This window comes from Ctenocephalides felis, unplaced genomic scaffold (assembly GCF_003426905.1).
Source record: "Ctenocephalides felis isolate EL2017-DRISC unplaced genomic scaffold, ASM342690v1 CF-g0.4_SCAFFOLD_01886, whole genome shotgun sequence".
NCBI lineage: Eukaryota > Metazoa > Arthropoda > Insecta > Siphonaptera > Pulicidae > Ctenocephalides > Ctenocephalides felis.
The window spans coordinates 102,214,266-102,235,382 of NW_020538040.1; the positions used below are offsets into that span (position 1 = coordinate 102,214,266).

The 21,117-nt window shown below is 31.5% G+C and overlaps 1 protein-coding gene across 1 annotated transcript in view; it reads right to left on the minus strand.

Annotated features, from left to right (window-relative positions):
- Positions 1 to 411: 411 nt before the first annotated feature.
- Positions 412 to 21,117, minus strand: part of LOC113375613 (protein naked cuticle homolog) — a 39,743-nt gene continuing 19,037 nt past the window's right edge. Inside the window, exons 2-5 of the mRNA XM_026615544.1 lie at positions 4,932 to 5,266; positions 3,610 to 3,732; positions 2,476 to 3,035; positions 412 to 1,248 (exon numbers count right to left, since the gene is read on the minus strand). Of these exons, the coding sequence (XP_026471329.1) occupies positions 600 to 1,248; positions 2,476 to 3,035; positions 3,610 to 3,732; positions 4,932 to 5,266 (1,667 nt within the window). The 3' untranslated portion in view covers positions 412 to 599. The remainder of the gene's footprint in view (positions 1,249 to 2,475; positions 3,036 to 3,609; positions 3,733 to 4,931; positions 5,267 to 21,117) is intronic.

The following is a 21,117-nucleotide window of genomic DNA, read 5'->3' on the forward strand; positions in this document are numbered from 1 at the left end:
TGAGACACCAATTTATTTTTAATATTAAATAAGTATATCTTTCGATGCATATTATAGACTTTCAAATCATCTTATATGGTAATCTAATCACACCTGGACATAATATTTTGAATAATCTTTAATTAATCATATTGTTCTCTCTTTAAAATTAATAATTCGTATACAATTTAAATACTTAGTACAACATCTCATTATGGAAGAGCTCACAATTATTTTAAAATACATTCGGATGAAGAGCTTTTACTTTTATATAAAATAAATGCATTTAGATTACAGGTGTATTATTCATATTTGCATTCAATAATCCATAAAATGATTGTAGTTATTGATTAATAATTAATTAGTATAATTCAGTTAAACAATTTTTATGAGAAGCTGCTGAATCATAAACTGCACTATGGGACTAGGACCTAATTTGATTATACAATTTACGAATTACTATTGATACATCATGGAGAGATATGATAACAGCAATTCAAGATAAAAAGTGAGTTAGTGAGCAGCTTTAAAATTTGATATATTGTGAGATATTTGTTTATGTATTTGGAAAAACAATGTGTATATTTTTGTACTAAGTTCATAACTACAATTTTTTATCCTCAACATGCGGCAGAGGCTTCTTCCTCAAAATGATGATAATGATGATGTATGTGTTCATGTACATAACGATGAATTGTTGAGTTTGTAGGACTGGACGACTTATCTTCTAGTGAGTCATTTATTTTATCAGTTGTCTTTAATAATCCTTCACATTCTTGAGAATCAATTGGATCTACACAAGCCTGCTGCATTTTTTTCTGCTTGGAAGCTAGTCTTGTAGCATTATCATTTTCCAACCAACGCTCAACTTGAGCCATGGCCCGTGCATGATACTTTTCTCTGTTCTGGTGTTTTAAATGATGAGGTGAACAAACATGTGCAGTATGTTTTTTCTGTAAATTTTTTCTCAAATCCATTTTGCAATAACTGACATCGGATGGTTCTAGAAGAGTGTATCGAATAGCAGGATTTGTTTGACCTAGTTCATGTGATCTTGACCTTTGAGGAGTTGTTTGAGGTGTTCCATTCTTTGGTTTGATTTGTGAGGCAATATTATGCTGGTGTGTGTGCTGCTGAGAACAAATTACAGAATGTAGAAAGCTGTCATATCTGCAAAATTTGCTATCTTGAGGCTCCACGGTTTTAGATACAGTGTGTGCCCGATTTCTATGACGTTTGGCATTGGAGCGATCTTCATTATTTGGTTTTCTGTAACATGAAAAAAAGGTTAAATAAACAGGAAGATATTTCATAGATTTGATAATAATAATAATACACAAAATATTTGAATAGTTTTAAAGTTTAAAATTAAATATTAGTTTTAAATTTAAATTATGAATGATTTATTAACTACTCTTTATGAAAAAAATCTATAACAATATGGCAGATATGTCTAGAAGGTTGTTTGGAAAGTCTAGATTTGTCAGTATATTTAGTACTCAGTCAAAATGGCCGGTTGTGCATTTTCAATTTAAAATTCCGATTATACGTATATAACAGTAACAAATATATATTTGGCTACTATCATTTATACCAGTATCAGTCAAAACTGGTGCAAGTTTCTATTGAGAATTGATGAAAGGATTGACATAACAATAGACAGTTCGCATGCGTTTATCGGCGACAATCTATATTATTTATTATTTATTGTTTATTGTTTATTCTTTATTCTTTGATATCTTTATATTCTTTATTAGAAAAGCAAATTGCGGCATTATTACTAGATATCTACAAACAGAACAGTTGTTTCGAGCTTCATTCAACACACCAACTAAAATTTTATTCGAAGTGATCTTCAATTTGAATTCAGATTCAAAGTGTAATTATTTATTCTTCTTGAAAAGTAATAAAGGTAAGAAGTAACATTCATGTGGATACAGAAATTATTCATAAATATATTCTTGGGTAAGAAGAAGGCTAAAAACGAAAAAAGTATCTTGGTTTAACTTATTTTGTATCGAAAGAAATTTTTTTAGCATATTTGGAAAATGCAACTAGAGTATCTCTGAGTAAATAAATATCATAAATTTGGCATAAAATTCTGGCTGCTGCTCGTATTTATAAAAGATCAAAGCTCGAAATGCATCAACCCCTCTAAGCAAATGTATCAAATGAAACATTTCGAACCACATACCATGAAAGGTAGAACTAGTATTCCTCTAAAATAAAAATTAAAATCTAAAAATACTTTTTAGCAGAAATTTTATGTACAAAAGAGGAAACTGCCGATAACTTGTAGTATAAAGCTAAATTTTATTATTTGATAATATCTATAAGTTTATTTAATTACAGTTATTAGTTTTGTTCAACTTGAAACCAGAATAAGCATGTTTTCTTATAGACCATTTTGACTGGCATTGGTTTCTACCAGGCATATTCAAATGCTCATAGTGATATTCAAATGGCTAGTAAATCTAATACTTAAAAAAATCTCACCTATTGGTTTGAAAACACAGGTTGTTCTTCTCCATGCTGGCTTGAATGATTTCTAATAGTTCTCGCCTCTGTAAAGACCCTGACCTGCGCCAATATCCTCTTTGTTCTGGTCCACTGCCTGCACTTAAACTTCTTCCCCTTGGTCCATGTTTACCAGCGGTTAATAATGTACATTCTGTGGCTTGTGACGAGGGTGGCCTTTTTGCATGTTGTTTTGTATAAAGTCTAGCCCTTCTGGATTGACCTTTTTGTCCATCCGAATCACTAGCCACTTCATCATCAAACAAAACTGAACAATGTTCCTCTTCTGAAACAGGTTCACTATGAATAGGAGCCGTTGGAACTGTTTTTCTTCGCCTAGGTTTCCGCCTGTGAAAAGCAGGTTCTCGCCTGGGCGCGGGCCTATTTGGAGTTGAGTTATTTACAAGTTTGGTGGTTGTTGGTGATTTTTGTTCAGGGGCTACTGTCAATCGTACTTTAATTGTCTTGCTACCATAATGAGGTACTATAACTGATTTTCCTACAGATTCATATATTGTTGAAACTATTCCTGCAATATCCTGTAAATAATAAAAAAAGATGTAATAAATAAATCGGATCAAACTTTTTGCTGGTAGGACATTTATTCATATTGAATTTAAATATTATTAAAAATGTTATAAGTAATTTTCATAAGCAAATAAAGAATTATTGATATTTTTCTGTTCCATATGTGGATAATAAACAAGAACTTAGCCTACAAATGAAAAACATTGCAACGTGGAAGTGGCAATTTATTTTTCAATATAATCTTCTTTAAGGTTAATATATTTGTCCCAACGATGAAAGTATTTTCTATACGAGGCTTTGGTAATATCAATTATTTGTGATCTACTTGTATAAAATTTTATTTTTTAATTTTTTTTTTCAATCTATAAGATTAAAGTGAAGTAAAGTGAAAAAGTAAAAATAAGGTAAAGTAAAAATATCCGTAAGATTTAAAAATTGTATCTATAAGATGATTTATCACTATTTTGTTTGCAATTATTTTCATTGCAAGAAAAAATATAAGGTTATTAATATTAATCATATATAGTTTTGATTTTCAGTATGTCATATTTAAAAAAATGACGCATTTTATTTATAAATGCTTACATCTTTGGTTATTCGTCCATGTCCATCCAGGTCATATAAAGTGAAAGAAAATTGAAGTGGTTGGCTAATATTAACACCGGAGCCATCCTCACCGCCCTCTATTGATACATCACATGTGAATTCCTATAATAAAGTTAATGCTTAGTTTTGCAAATTATAGAAGACAAATAATGTTACACAATATAACATTCTGTTCAAAATTTAATTTGAAATTTATAAAGTAATAACAAAACTTTCATGCAAACCATATATCTTTTAATCAAGAAGAATATTGTGATTCAACTTATATTCAGATATATAAAAAAAAAACGCGCACAACTAGTGGGGCGCATGGCATCGTGCCTTAAAGCATATTGCTGGAACTTCCCGTATCAAAAAAAAAATTTTTTAAAGATTAACATTTTTGAAAAAAATAGATTTTTGAGAAACTATAAATTTTTGACAAAAATTTACTAGAAAAAAATACTTTTTGAAAAAAAATTTTCTTTATTTTGAAATATTTTGGAAATTCTGAATTCTTTTTCAAAGCAATCGTATTGCTCTGCATAGATACGAAATATAGAATTTTTGACAAAAATTTACTAGAAAAAAAATACTTTTTTTAAAAAAATGTTTTCTTTATTTTGAAATATTTTGGAAATTCTGAACTCTTTTTCAAAGCAATCGTATTGCTTTAACTGCATAGATACGAAATATAGAAGCGCGTAAGCGCCGCGTCGACGTCTAACGGATAAGCATTGGTACGAACCGCATAGAAATGTAAACAAAATTGATACTGAATGTTAAAATCTCTATAAAATATCTGATAATTTGATGTGCATATGTCTAATGATCATTTTTGACCGCCAAATGGCATTTTTTTTTTTACTTTTTTCACTGGATCTCCGAAACCTAGCCTGTCTTCATGGAAATTTAATTAGTTCTTCATCTTGTCAATACAAGTAAAATGTTTTCTGAATTATTAAAATCGGAGGCTCCGTTCTCTTAAAAACTGAGTTACCGTTTGTGGCACTTTTTGCACCGTATCTTCGAAACGGCTATACCTGCCTATGCCAAAAACTAATCAGCACGTCTCCTTATCAACAGCAACCGAATGTTTTTTGAATAATTGAAATCGGTTGAACCGTGTTCCCGAAATCGTCGACAAAAATTTGTATCCGCACACACATACACACACATACATCCATTTCTCTCTAAGGTATACCAAAATGTTCAGAAATCCCTAAAACGTAACGATATATAAAAATTTTCCTTTTCGATTTTTTCGCGAATACTATAACTTACCCTACGGGAAGTTAATTAAAAAATTTGTGTACGCTTACCTCGAAATGCACTCTGCTATTATTATTATTACTGCTATGAACATTTGTCGCATTATTTGTCATATGATGTGGGGGCCGTTCAGAAGGTGTTGTCGTATTCTGTTGATGTTGAATTAAGGGTGATGGTTGTGCCGGTTTGAGCCGACTTTCGCACCGCTCCCGCTCCCGCTCCCGCTCGGCGCGTTTTTGTGACGCCACCGAGCCATAAGCCGCGTTGTCGGCGAGCGTCAGGGCCTCATTGCGTGGCAGTAAGTCGGGTGGCGCACTGCAGGCGGATGGAGCTCGGTGGCATATCAGCTCCTCGGTGTCCGTTGCACCACAGTCACCGGACAGAACTGAAAAATAAAGACATTTTAATAATATTTCGGATTTTTTGCTGTTATCAATAACATAATTATAAACTAGTGGTAATAAAGGTGGGCATTGTGCCTTAAGGCAAATTGCTGAAAATTTCCGTAACCGTAATTTAAAATTTTTAAAAGCTCTAAACTGTTTTGAGAACCTTGCAAAAAAAAAGATTTTTGAGAATTTTGAAATTCTTGACAAAATTGCACTTTTGATCCAATGAAAATTTGTTTTTTTTGTATTTTATTTTTTTGAAAATTTAGATTTTTTTTTCAAAGCAATCGATGTTTTATAGACAATCGAAATGCGAAGCGCCCCGATGCCGTCTAAATCATAAATCATGGTACGGAACCCATAGAAGTGTAAACAAAATTTGTATTTATTAATAAAATCTCCATAAAATATCTAAATATGACTAATTAATAATTATTTCTTTTTTCATTGGATCTCCGTAACCGCTTGACCTGTCTTTCAAAAAATTTAATCAGTTCTTCATTTTGTCAATACAAGTAATGCGTGTTTTTATTCAAATCGGACGCTCCGTTCTCTTACAAACTGAATGACCATTTTTGGCACTTTTTGTCCCGAATCTTCTTTCTTTTATTACTATTACTTACCATACGATTTATTTATTTTATTGAAAATATTGACTTAGTAGAATTATTAATCAATAATAAAACGTGTTGTATAATAAAGCTACTATTTGTTTTATATAAAAGTCTAAATTTAAAATAGATCATAAATTCCCATTCTAATCAAAACTTCGAGATTCAAATATTGTTCACGAAAAAAAACCCGACCGTAAAGTGGTTAAATTCTTTAAATTGAGATATGAACAAAATTTAGATCGTTTTAGAAGCTAAATATGAATATGAATAATAGAACTATAATAATCAGTGCCAACGATTATATCTGTCTTTCAGGTTTATTCAGGCGAGGGTTTACGATTTTTACTGTTTTGTTCTCGATTTGAAAAGCAGTATGAGCGGCGGCGCGGCGGCACGAAGCTAAGATCAAACGATCGACTCGGTCGAAGCAGAAGAGAGAACAGGACGGACGTCCACAGATGGACTCTGCGCAACTAAAAAAAATTACTATGCCGCGCTCTCCAGGGTCAACCGTATTATCGCACACCTCGACAGAAAATAACATTACATCTCTTACAAGGTATTGACTGTATACATTTGTTTAGAACATGTCAGTATTCTCATATAGTTATCTTTTAGGTTATCGTAAGTCAGTTAAGTTATTCTCAAGTAAATTTCTCTATACTTGTAGTGTTTTCGGTGCATTTGTTTGTATATCATTTTCATTATTTTAATTAGATAATTATGGCGTATTTATTGTTTGCAAATAACCTAACACGCCTATAAATGTAAATTAGACAACAATACAAAATCTTGAAATTCGTAGACTCGACGCATGTTTGTGAGCGGTGCGGTAAATTGTTCAAACAAAGGTAACAATACCCATGCGGGACAGTTAATTGCTTCGTGTGTACCATATGGGTAAACAATAAAAAACCTGCGCGTGCCATGCATAGTATCATTGGAATATATATCGTTAAGTTTATGTTCGTTCGTAAAGAATCAATATACCATAGAGTTGGTCTAGTTTATGTTTCTTTCAATTCAATTTTATGAAAAGTACATATTACATTATGAACATAAACAATATACATACAACGTTGAAACGTATATTGATAAAAATGAAAACGATTCCAACTATTTTGTGCAACTTCAAATTATGATGAAAGTTTTGTTATATTTCAAGTTCGAGTTTATGAAGTTTCAAAAATAGAAAGATATTTATCAAACGCGTTTGATAGATGTAGAATATTTTTTAGCCTGGCAGATTTGCCCAGAAACATATATTTTTCGCAACTTACCAAGTAAAAAGTTCATAAATATTTAAACATTTTATCGTTTATACTCTATGCAAGAGCGTTTTTTAAAAAATGTTTTTTTTTACTGACATATCTCTCCTCGCACATTTGACTTTGACTTGAATAAAAACTTATTCTTACGGTTTTGTTGAACAAAAACTGAATTTTGCAGCCGATAAACAAGTACTCGGTAATCTCTACCTAATTGAAATTCCTTTCAAACTTATGTTTTCACTGATGACTATTTAGTATTATTAAACAATCATTACTCTAAGAGATTAGTTGTTATTTACCTTACAACTTCTCAAATAAGGACAAATAAAATTGTAATGAGACTCGTAAATAAAAATCAACCTTTAGTAACTACCGAAAAATTTATACATCCAAAAAGATCAAACTATTTCATTTATTTCTCGAATTTAAAATTCAGCTATTATCAAATAAAGTTTAAGTAAATTTGGGTCATCCGTGACCTGCAAAATGTTTAATTTTAGGCTTCTTATCAAACTATTTCGAGATGAATGAAATATGATCGCAAAGAGGTCAAATCTTATGCATCATTTACGATCAATGATGATTTATTTTGAAACTATTTTTTTTATAATCATTAAAAAGCTGTTTTTCATAAATGTGAGTAATATAAGTATGATTACGAAATTCGACCTACTTAAGTTGTTTGAGATAATAAAGAAATCTCTACAATTGACTTATTCAAAACTTGAATAATTGTCGTATGTAAATATGCTTTCTGAACATTTTTTTTATCTTTTTCGCCTCTTAAAATGGTATTGTCCTATGAATAAATTAAATATATTTTTATAAAATAAAGTGTGTCAAAATATAATTTGTCACAAGGTTTTTCATTCTTAATTCAGTGACTAACGTGAATGTTCTAAGTTATTTCTGTACTCTTAGTGCCCCTATGGGTTGATTTTCATAATTTGCGATAAAAAATTAAAAACCAACAAGCAGTAATAATAAAAAAAATACAGAATTACATGCAGAATCATGATTTGTGTAGGTACGTGAATTTTGCACTGTTTACATCCGTCATCTCGTATGATGCTTATGGAACACTAAACAATGTTTGCGCTGGAAATCTTTTCGAAGAAGATCTTTTTCTGCGTAAACATACTATTGCTGATAATATTATTGTATTTGAAGTTTTGCGGCGATATGTAACCAGCGTTGTTGATGTGTTATTTGTATACTATTTATTTATACAGATAACAGCTGAAATGCTTTGACGGAATACCGACTGTACAATTAGATATCGGAAGGCGCATTCGGTTACTATTTGATTCAACAATTTTTTGAGTGTGCACACCGAAATGTTAATATGCAAAATCAATCTACACCGAAAAAGATATACTCTTCTCGTAGACGAAAGTAGACCTCAGGAATTGCTTGCTTAAAATATTAAACCTGATGATTTCCTCGTAGTTTTCGCATGCTATTAATCAAAAACTTTATGGGTGATAGATGGTCATGATAAAAGAGATTTAAAAGCCTACATTAATAATAGTGATCATAATGTATACCATATTACGTTCATAAACAATTAATTTATTATTGAATGCTTCGTGTTACATGGTAACATTTTATTTATTTGATCAACTTCACAAATGTCTCAATATTACTGTTTTATAATGACTTATTATCGATTAGAGTTCATGGCCATAGTTTATAATTCTTTTTGTGGTGGAAGAGCAAACGCCTGGCCTCTCTTTGATTTCTGCCGACCGCGGTTGAGTAATATAGTGCTGGATGACCAATCGAGACAAACAGATTGGTCCAAATTGTTTGGACCTAAACTATATAGAACTAAACATAAAGAAATCCTGAAAATTTTGATACAATTTTACAGTGATGGTTGTTAGTAAATTCAAAATTTGATCTAAATCCTAGTTTTATGCGGAACCCCGTAAGATACTGTGATAAATGTAGCGATAGTTGTTCATTTGTGCTGATATATACTGCCGCCGTTTCAACGGGCTCTTTTTTATCAATGATTAGAGGCTGCGCTGCTCATGGTAAATGACTCATAATTTATCATAATCACATAGAATATCAATAAGTTTGCTCCGGAGGGATTTCTCTATAATTATGGAATGCAAGAGTTCCAACAATCACATTGAACGCATTCTGCATTAATATAAATGATAAAATAGAGTTGTAGAATAAACAGTACTCGGTTGATTTTATTTTACTAATCAATTAATCTTTAACGATTCTATGTATATTATTAATGAATATAATATACAAAAGCAATTTAACAATAATCACATAGCATTGATTAGTTCTGGGTGATGATTATTCGTACCAGTGGTGTAACTTTGCCATCTGGGGCCTGTTACATACTGAGACCATCACTAAAAATCGTAGATTTTTCATCGTAATCAATTACACATTGCACGCCCCACTACTAGCCGTAAGTCTATTCTTCAAAATGATTTAAGAAATTAGCGCAAATCTGTATAAAATTTAAAAAAAATTGCTGCCTTTTCGGTTGTACTCTTACGGTTCAGGAGCCTGTGGCATTTTGCCAGCCACGCCACCCTATAGTTAGGCCAGTGGCTTGAGCCATATTTTTGTAATCAACACCGAAATGACAACATTTGGCAACAAAAACTTAATTTCTTTTGAAAACTGAGAAATCGTTCAAAAGGCATTCATTTGAAATCATGCTGATTACTTGCAGTACAAGCCTTTTTTGAGTACTATTTTAAAAAGTCCAATAATTGACTTTTAATTATTGTTATCATTCAGCGGTTTTAGGTATAAATCGACTATGCATTCCATCATCATTAAAAACTTAAGACACAGTGCCAAACTACAGATTTCATTTTAATTACTCCATTGTCATGTCGGACTCCGCTCATGTTTTTTGCTTCGGTCGTCGATATCGGACCCTCCACCACGATTCTGTAACTTATATTATTTAGTGAAACTCATATGTCATTGGAAGGCTTTCTACCTCGCCCGTTCTAGGAAAACCGAGCAATGAAATAGTTATGAGCTCTTCTAAGGATGCATTATGTGGCATTCACGGTATGGGACCCATCACGCAGTTCCGTGAGCCTACATATGCAGTCACAGTGTTAGAGGACATTTTCTAATCACAAAATAAGGGATAAATATCCTATATTCACACAAGATTAGAATAGATGCAAATGTCAAACGCATTGGTTTCGGAAACAAGATATTGATGTACATCAACATAGAAAATTATAATTTATATTTCTATTGTAGTCCCCGTGTTTTGTGAAACAAAAATTAATAATAATTAGAATTACGGCAATGTATGAAAACGATTTTTTTGTCGCTTCTACATTCCACATCTATTGCAGTAGGACTTAATGAATTATTCACTACGTTTCATGTCGGGGGTTTGATCTGAAACGTATTGGATTTTACATACGTCTAGCTTATGGGCTTGCTGATTATTATATTATATTACATTATATAGTTCGAAAAGCATATTGTAACGTTTTGATCGAAAAAGGCAACACAAATTGTAAAATTTGTTAAAATTTAAGCTTTGACAATATATCAGTATTATCAGTAATATCAAAGATACAATAAATATTAATTCTAATATGTTTTAATGAATATGTTAATACGTTAGTACTGAATTTTCATGCACTAAAATATACTAAACTGTACTGTTTTACTTGTTAACAACATCATAACCCAAAATTATCGTTGATATTCATCTAAATTACATTCAGATGTTTTGAAGAAGCGTTGTGCCAAGTTCTTACGCTACAATGCCAATTATTTTTAAACATCAAAAAGTTAGCCTAGGTCTTATATTCACTTTGATGTATCTATATATAACATTGATTTCGACTCAATTTTAAATTCGGTTTCGTTGCGCATATTAAAATTTATATCAAAGGCGAACAGTGGTCTTTATGATGCAACTTTTGTTCAAAGACACACAACGTGCAATAACTATAGTCTTGACGTTTATCCGATTTATAAAACATATCAAAATTAGAAAATTTATTTTATAAACGCCGAACTTCAAAGCAAATGTGAAGTACTATCTCAATTTACAATTAAAATTTCAGTTTATTAAAAATATATTGTTAATAATTGTGAACAAAGTTCTGTTCGAGAAAACAAAAAAAAATAAAATCTGACTTTTTTAATTTTAAAATATTAATCATTTTTTTTAGCTCCGATATATTTTTTGTTAGTCATATATTATATGTATATACACACACACACACACACACATATATATATATATATATATATATATATATATATGCTTTTAACTTATATAAAAGAATACGCATGTTACTTTTTGTTGTCACCAATGACCTAATTAAACAACTTCTCAGAAAAATGCAATGAAATGCAAAAGGTAAAGTGAGGCAACAGCTAAGCATTAACGATTGCTTTAACTAGTATTATCGAGAATATTGTTTTATTATTTTATTTACCGCTTCACAGATAACATAATGCAAATGCTATTGATACCTGGTATAAAATGCCTATATTTATTTAACTTCTAGGTGGGCAATAAAACACTGCCGCCAACTTGTGGTTGTAAAATGTTTATGTCCCTTTGGATATTGATAAATTGCACCAATGTCAAACTTTTGTATGACGACTCAATGCCATAAAATGACTAAGTACGAAATGCTATTGAAGAAAATACAGAGTAGTTTCACGATCTGAAAATGTATTCGCGGTACTCATATATTTTAGTAGTTTCATGTCAATTGTGAACGATTGAGAGGAATAGAAGTGTAGCACATTGTATCGCGAATCCACAGGTTGTGAATATGATATAGTAGACGCACTATATTCGACATAGAAATAATGAACTAATCTCTACCAATCAATTTATTATAGTATGAATAAATGGTTCGTTAATGATGTAACAGTTACGGGTGCGTCGATGTAGTGATACGACGGGTACCACGAAAATATATATTTATGATTGAAAATAACCTATTCAAGCACTAATGTGTAATGGCAAAGTGAAAGCACTTACACTAAAATTCCACGAATCAATATGCAGTAACTCAGTTATATAGATGTGTACGTGTACAGTTTTATCTAAAGATTACTAAATGCGTGTAACAGAAAGAGTTCGCTCGCTGCGATACTACATTAATCTATTATTGAAATTTATACCGAGCTTAAAATCAGCGTTTATTATAAGCCGATTCGACAGCCTACATCAATTTGCTTTTTATCTCGATCGCGCGGGCCAAGCAAAACACAAGTTTGGAATTCCGAGCGGGATACGCCAAAAGACGCTCTTTGAAGAGACGCGAACAAGACGACGCTACACACCGCTTCTTCATTAATTATAAATAATCAAACGAAAAGCAAGCTTTGAACTTTGAATACAGAATTGTCTTGAAATAATAATTTATCTCTTGGTGCGAGATATCTTAAAGACATAAAGTATTTATCTTGTGTCGAAATTGTATTCGTTCAAACGTATGCGCTTATTATTAATCCTGACGAAGTTTTGTCGTTTTTAAAGATGATAGCAACTAGTAGCAAGCAACATGTAAAAACATAACGTTATATTAATTATATTACGTGCAGTTAAAGCCGAACTGTTCAATGAGCAAGAGTGCAGTATCGCCTATTTATATCAATTCAATTTGCAAAGGAAAATATGAAAAGTATGAAAAAGGTCATACTTTGTTAGTGAAACAGAACACCTATATCAATGCTGCGGCAATTCAGCAGTTATTGATAATTTTACGGCAGTTGAGCTTAAAATCAGTTTAAATCATAAAACACTAGTTTTATGAGCAACTGATAGTAAAGAAAAAAACTAATGATAAATAATACAAAGTTTTGTTAATATTTTTACTTGCGTTGTTATTATTATTATTATATTTATTTATTTCAGCCTAATGGCCTAGAAATATATCATTATCTTAAGTCACAATAATACCTTAAACCTACTATATATACAAAAAATAAATTGAAAACTTGCGGCGTTATTATTTTAAATAATTAATATTCTAAGAGAAAATAGATTACTTGTAGATAAAGAATATAAACAAAATCTAATTGATTGAAAAAAATTGATTACAATCGATTAACTAGTGACAGACTTTTTAATCAGCAGACTGATTGCCCATCCATATTACGAAAATCTCTAATTTAATGTTCGATATCTAATTTCATATTCGATAACGATAAGGAAATATAGCATTATGCAAAAAATGCTTTGAAAGAGCAAAATGAAGAAACTACAAAGATTTTGACAAGCAGATATGTTGAGAACTTTTAGCGATTGTGAAACATATGGATAATAACGATATGCAAATGAAAAAGCTAATATTTTTTTCTCCTATATCACCATAATTTCTTGATATATAATGTATTATATAAAATAGATTTGAAGTAATTCATATTCGAAGATATTCTTTTATTCAAAAATTGATGCCGACAGAAAAGAGGAATATTGAATAGTTAAAAAAATTGTAATTATACTATACGATGTAATATGCTAGAATTGTTTATAATTTGCATTTGATTCCAGAAAAAATCAAAACGTTGATTTGCCATTTTAAAAAAACATCAATACTAATTATATAACGATGCAATAGTAAATTGTTTTCGTGTTTTTCCATCGAATGTATTTTTGCATCACTTTTCATAAATTTTTATTGCTTAAATAATTGAATATGTCTAGTCAGGGGCCGTCTAAATCACGTGAAAGGGGTTCCATAAAAAATCACGAAATATCACGTTGAGTCGAGTCTAGTATGACATCGCATGTATGTATTCATTTTTAACCTGAATTTAAATATTTTTAAATCTTGCAATTTTTTTTATAGTGGAGAGTTAATTTTAAATATAATCACGTATAACCAAAATGTCGAAAAATCTTTAAAAATCGATCGCGTCTCCCCTAAGCTATGTGACGAATAATGTCTACGATTTTAAGTGAAAATTTTAATGTATAAAACAGTTATAGCATGAAACACGGACAATATGACATATGATATTATGTGCAGACAGTTAAAATAAAGGTGTCAGAATTTTACTATAGGTCAGAGTAATAGTATACTTCATGCACACGATACGGACTGGCGGAAAACAATAAACCTTAAATTACATTATACAATAGTTGTAAAAAAATATTAATTTAATTTAAATCGACGTCCGATGGTGATGGCATCAGCGTGTGCCGCGAAGCCATCAATCAACGCGGAGAAAAGTTGAAGAGCCATTGTATCGTGCGGCGCCTCAAAGCACTCATAAACATAACAACTCGCTTTATGGCCACATGACGTCACCGTTCGGTATCGCCGTGTAATAAAATACAGGTGTCGGCCGAAAGACTGACTCGCTCGCCTGCCGGGGATTAGCGATGCCGAGGGGACATCGAATCGGGAGATTCGGCGGACGAAAAAATCAGACTGGCTGGAAGTGTCGTTGACAGAACCAATTAAATGATGATTTTTGGGTTTACGCCAACTATATTGAGAAATACATATTTGTTCCGAGACCAAAACAGGACGAGGTCCGCAGGTAATCCTTTTAAGTTTACCGACGTTGCATTTAAACATAATAGTTTAAAGTCAAAACAATTACTGAATGTTCTAAGTGTGACAGATTGTAATTAAAAAAAAACAATAATTCACACACGTTTAGCCGATTAGTTATGGATTTTAGTTACCATAAACTTAAAAATGACAAACAATAGTAATAATCAAGGAAATAAAGTAATAATATAAAAACATAAAAGTTACAAATAATGAAACTCTACAGATCATCAAAATTTTAATCAAGTTTTTAAAACGTCATCTTCATAGACCTTATAAAACATATGTATTGTAAGATCTATGGTTTTCTTACATTTTATTTGTAAATACGTATATGTACAGTAAACCCTCGCTTTACGCGGCAAGTGCGTACCGTGCAGTATGGGAACCGTGCTATAAGAAACTCGTATTTAACATACAATTCAGGCTAATTCGTAGTGCGTTCTATGGAACCTTACATAGTGCAGTATGGGATCCGTGCTATGAGAGACTCTCAGTTGGAGTAATACGGACGAAATGACATGTAGGACATTGATACCTTATTCAAAAATTGGCGCGACACAGTAGTCAGCTCAAACGTGTTCTTAGACAGCTATTATATAATCAAGCATGTCTAAAAGATAACAGTCGATAACAAAATTTACATCAATACCCGTTTGCACAACGAACTTATGGGCTGTTTACTAAATATCGTGTAATAAGAAGTCCGTGTAGTCGGAGGGATGTTGGATTTTTAGCTCCGTGTAGTATGGGAACCGTGTACCCAGAGTGCCGTGTAAAGCGAGGGCCTACTGTAATTCATTTTCGTACTTTGTAATAATTCCTTGATACGCATGCAACGAAAAACAAGTACTTTCCACACTAAATACGCATTGATCGTTTTGGTGATTTAAGGAGGTATTCTAGTATAGAAATTTAAAAAAAAATATTTTTTTTCACATTCTTAAAATTTAACTATTTAAGAATATGTGAACAAGAGAATTTTTAAAAATTTGAATTATTTTCTGAGTTACAAGTGTTTGATCATGATAATCCTCTTTTGTTTCCTTCCTTTTGCGAAACATTAAACGCATTTTTCTCAAAACTATCTTTATCAATACAATGCCCACAATTTCTCGAGTTCTACTGAGCCGATTTACTTGACGAACGGAGAATCGTCTTTATAGACTTCTTTATGGCCTTTATAAACTAGCCTCATCTCCAAATGTTGATTTTTACTATTTTTTAAAAATTAGAGAAATACAAAAATGCGGTAAGAAATTGATCCCTTTGTTCCAGCAGTCAGCGTTTTGTCAAAAATTCATTTTTACATCGTAATCCTGGTATATACATTTCGACATCATTCTAGATTAATTATCTTTTTTTTTTTTCATTTTGAATGGTTACGTGTCAACTTATTGAGATCCCTTACTATTGCTAATTTGTAAAAATATTAACATTTTTAACAGGTTGTCGTCGGCTTATATTATACATTAAAATTATATTACTCATTGTGAAGTATTCAATTGACCGTAACAAACCGTTTGTTCAATGTTCAAACAAACAACAAAATCATATGTTTCTGACAAATATAACTAGCTGATATTTGTGACGATAGATATTGATTCTTATAACCTAAAATAAAATGGTAATTTCATCGTTATATATCTATTGTAAAGCAAAACAATAACATTATTGATTGAATTTCTCACACATTTAAAGGAATGATCCCCAATCGCAATGAGTAATTTCCTCGTCGATTGTTATCACACGACGAAATTAATGACCCGATCAAATCATCGCATCGGAACCGTTCGCGCATCAATAAACCCGGCGACGCCAGCGGTCCTTGATTAGCATAGAGCACACTGCCAAGTCGTAAAAACGTAGTCGAATTCATCACGAACTCACAAAATTAAAAGTACAACGTTTATTGCTTTATTGCTTATTCAACGTCAAACTGATGACAGAATTATTCCTGTTGTAATAACTCAATCACGGATGTTTAAGATCTAAGCTATTCACATCGTCAATATTAATTTGCAATATATAAAATGTTCGATAATCACATACAATAATAATTCATTGAGAGGTTTTTATTTCGTTATTGTGATTGAAAGGTTGTGTAATTCTTGCATATGAGTTGAAAACACAATCATTCAATTTTATTTAATTTTTAAAACTAATATTATTATATAGGCCCAGCGTTTAAGCTCAAGGATTCGTGTTGACGGGGTCGTGAGTTCAAACCCCGCTCTGACACCTGACATCGAGCAGAAGCGATGTCCATTTTCACTTGATATAGATAAAAAATATGTTTCCAACTGAAAATAGCTCATTTAGGGCACTCCGAAGTGAAATGGCAATGGTAAACTTCTCACACTCTTTCTCCCCTGCTTACAGACCTGCCCTATGGCGTATATATACACATATATACATATATAATTTAGGCGAACTATATTTTGATTTAAATTTTATTTAGTAAGCAAACAATCTAAATAATCGATATCCGCTCTTTCATCGACGCAAAGGCAACGAAGAATTGTGTTTGTATTTTGCCGCTGTGAGGGCAAAACGATCTTATCCAGCTATAAAACATTTTACCCAAAAACGTTTCGTTAATCCCCTATCTCAGTGACTACGAACAGTTGTTCGTCTCAGCGAGAGGTCCTTTGTAGAAAATCCATACGGAGAAATCTCAAAGAGCGATGTACCTACTCAAACGATGCGGACGTCATTTCATATTTATGAACCATAAAAATCATTCTTCTACGGTAATCGCAAACACAAAAGGCGAGTACTTTGAGAACATGTTTTATTAAGGGTTACATTTTACATTGCGGCATACGACGTAATTACAGGTGCTGTTTGGAAGGAAGAACCACGACAAAATGTGAAAGCGTTTCGGGAAGCTATTAATTGCACATTTCAAAGTGAATTGTTGCGTGAACACAATACTGACTTGTTTTATTCTGATTTCATGTAAACCGGAAGGTTAATTATGAGGTAAGAATAATGTAATAAAATTAACAAGTAGACGATATTAAAACAAACAGAAAATTTGATCTGAATTGAATGTAATTAAGTTTGATTACTGAGTGAGCTTTATGGCATCAAAACATAAACACAATTTTCATGTCAGTCCAATCTTCTTGCAAATATAAGCATTCATTTCAGTTAAGCGTTCTAACGTTCGGCGACCGAAAGCGTGCAACAGAAGCTGCAACACAAGACAAGCGTGACAAGAGTTGCGACGTCGGGCTGAGGATGAGAAATGTTTAATTTGTGGTAAATAAACATTGTTTAAAATTAAAAATTAAGCAATGAAGAACAAGAAATAATCATGGAGCAAACTATGGTTGACTTCCCAAGAAACACATAACTATATAGTTCTATATAGCATAGCAAACTGCTTAAAATAACACAACAACGATGTTCTTGTCTATAACTATAAATTAAGGAGCAAATCATGCAGTAACATAGACGATAACATAGCATTGTTATGGCAACACTAGCTTATCCTTCTTTCTTGAAACTAAAAACTGTGAAAATGCTATATATTTACTGTACCATCAGCAGTTTTACACATAAAACCGTATGTTATAAATGCTCATCACAAAGATACGCCTGATCGCAATATAGATAGCATTTTCACAGTTTTTAGTACCAACGCTATGTTATCGTCTACGTTACTGCAGAATTGGCTCCTTAATATACATTTATTCAACAAATTTAATTAATTTAATTTAGCACAAAGTTACTTCTATCTAAAAGCAACGATAAATTTCAATATTAGTATAATAATTTATTTTAATAAGCATCAATGTTTTATATTAATACGCTGAACATTTTTCTACGAATGTTTGAGATTTTCACGAGCATATATCTTAGCTTCGATGGGAGGGTCTCCAAGAAGATCTTCCATGACAAATGCGACAAAATAAAAAGGCGAAAAGAACCAGGGTCGCCGTATATCTAAAGAAATATGGGGCGGGCTCGATGGCAATCACATCGTGACGAAGGATTTCGCTTTGGAGAACTTTGTCGCGCCTCATGAACTGTGCCATTCATTTCAGAGACAGTTGACTGTGTGCCGTTAGTGGAACGACTGATATTTTTTGTTCTTATATATATACTATATATATATATTTTAAATTAATTTGTCTCAATTACAAGAAGTAATATGTTATTGAAAGAAAAGTAATGTATTATATGTCTTTATGAAACACATGTTCTTCAATTGAGTGGGTCAATATCATTTTGTTGCGATACAAAAATTATGAAATACAAAGAAAAACTGTCGCATTTGATGCCCAATTCGACTTGAGTATATTTCTCATGTTCGATCTCTCGCTCTGCTTTGGAATCGTGCTTCTTTTTCTAGACTTTATTAAGAGCCCGTTTGTATTTTACTACATCGAATGATTGAAAACCTGTTTTAAAATGTTCACGTTTCCTGATAGAGAGGAATCGATTAATTATTATACCTTTTAATGTGCACGGCACTTCTTCAGTGCTTTTTCGGAGCGGGCCGACTCGTGCGTCACGAGCCACGATGCGAAATGATGGGTCAGTGAAGATGTTTTTCCGATGCGAATTATTAGTAACAAAACGTTTGAATATAGGTTTGGGCAAATTTTGTGTTTGGTTATAGCCAATAAACACGATAAGACGAAGTACATACCCATATGTATAATAAAACAACAAAATATCTAATGGTATATTATCGTTGTTTATCATTTACTATAATTCATATAAACCGATTCAATCAATTTGGTATTCATGTGTGAAAATCATTTTTAACGTGCATAAATATATAATTTTCATTGTCTAAATACATTCAAATCAATCTCTTGTTTAATATATTATTATAAGAATTATATACAATATAATAATTATATATCATGTTTAATTTACATTATAATATTTTGAAATACAATATGATTTGAAAAAATATATACTCAAAGACTTATAAGTTTGATTATGTGAGAGCAATTTGAAAACCTATCACACGATAATTAATTTCGTTACATGCAGTTACATTTCAATATATTTTTTTTGGAAATGCTTTAAAATTTCATTTACCATTTATCTATTATAACTATAATTAAACTATGATATTAAACTGCTTTACTCTAAACTTTAAATGTAACTTTCCACACTTCGGGCCAATAGTGAGCTTTAAAAATTCCTACATATATAACAATATGTTTCCAATATTGGACGAATTCACGAAACGTGACTGTAACAGGACCCAAACGGATTAGTCAGAATTTTATAGAAACCTTTTCTGCATCAAAACCAAACACAAAAGTCGAATTTTGTTTAGTACCACCGGTATATACGTGGACATATTTTTTTTAAAAGCTTGGATGTAAACATATAACAGCTGCTTCTTCATGATTTTTTGACGATTATGAGTTCACGATATTTAACCGTGACTTATGAAGCGAGTTTAATGTTTATTCTCATATATAAATTTTAAGTCAAATCTTATGAATTATATTATATTTTTGTAAGAAAGTAGAAGAATAGAAATAAAATAAAGATGCGTTTAAAATATAGGTATTATAATAATGAATTCTGAAAATCAAATCATTTAAGTTAAATTTCTGAGAGAAAAATAAGAACTGATCTATACTGTTCCAAAACAGAACGTTTGGTAACGTTGCAGAGCATTACATACAAAATGTAGAGCCGCATATTTTTCACTTTCATATAACATATGCATATGCGGAAGATAGCTAGACAATTACCGGGGAAACTCCTGGTCGGAGCTGCAAAGCCACCCAGCCACTAGTCAACGAAAAGGATCAGGCAAAGTCGTATATCAATCGAAGAACGGCAATAACACGTAAAGAAACTTCGCATCTTCATCCAATGAAAGAAACACTATTGCCCGTAACTGTAATTCTGTCGTCGTGATTAACTTAAACAGTCGTAAATCGACTCCTCACATACACCACCTAGATAATAATAATAATAGTCCGAGCGAATAGATATATAGCATCAGATACCAGCCGCACCAGAGGAATGAGAAATGATAGGTTTAGTTAGAAATGTTGGGGAATCGGTATTGAAACAGATTCCAGATCTTAGCATTAGAAGAAATACTTGAAAATATTTATATATAAACAAAATCATATTAAAGGAGATGTTAGCGAAACAATGAGAATTATAACATTCTCTTAACGTAAATAATTAAAGTAAATAATAACAATTTACTTCAATTGATATAGTCAATATTTTTTATTACCTAAAGAAAGATTTTCATATATGATGTTTTATTAAATTAATTTAATTTTCAAAATAACCCATACATTATTCCTATGATGACTAATGCATGTCTTGAATTATCAATTGGTCCATTCATCACTACCTACTGGTCAGAGTCATTGATATAATTTTTCAACACATTCGTGCTAATGACAAGACGGAT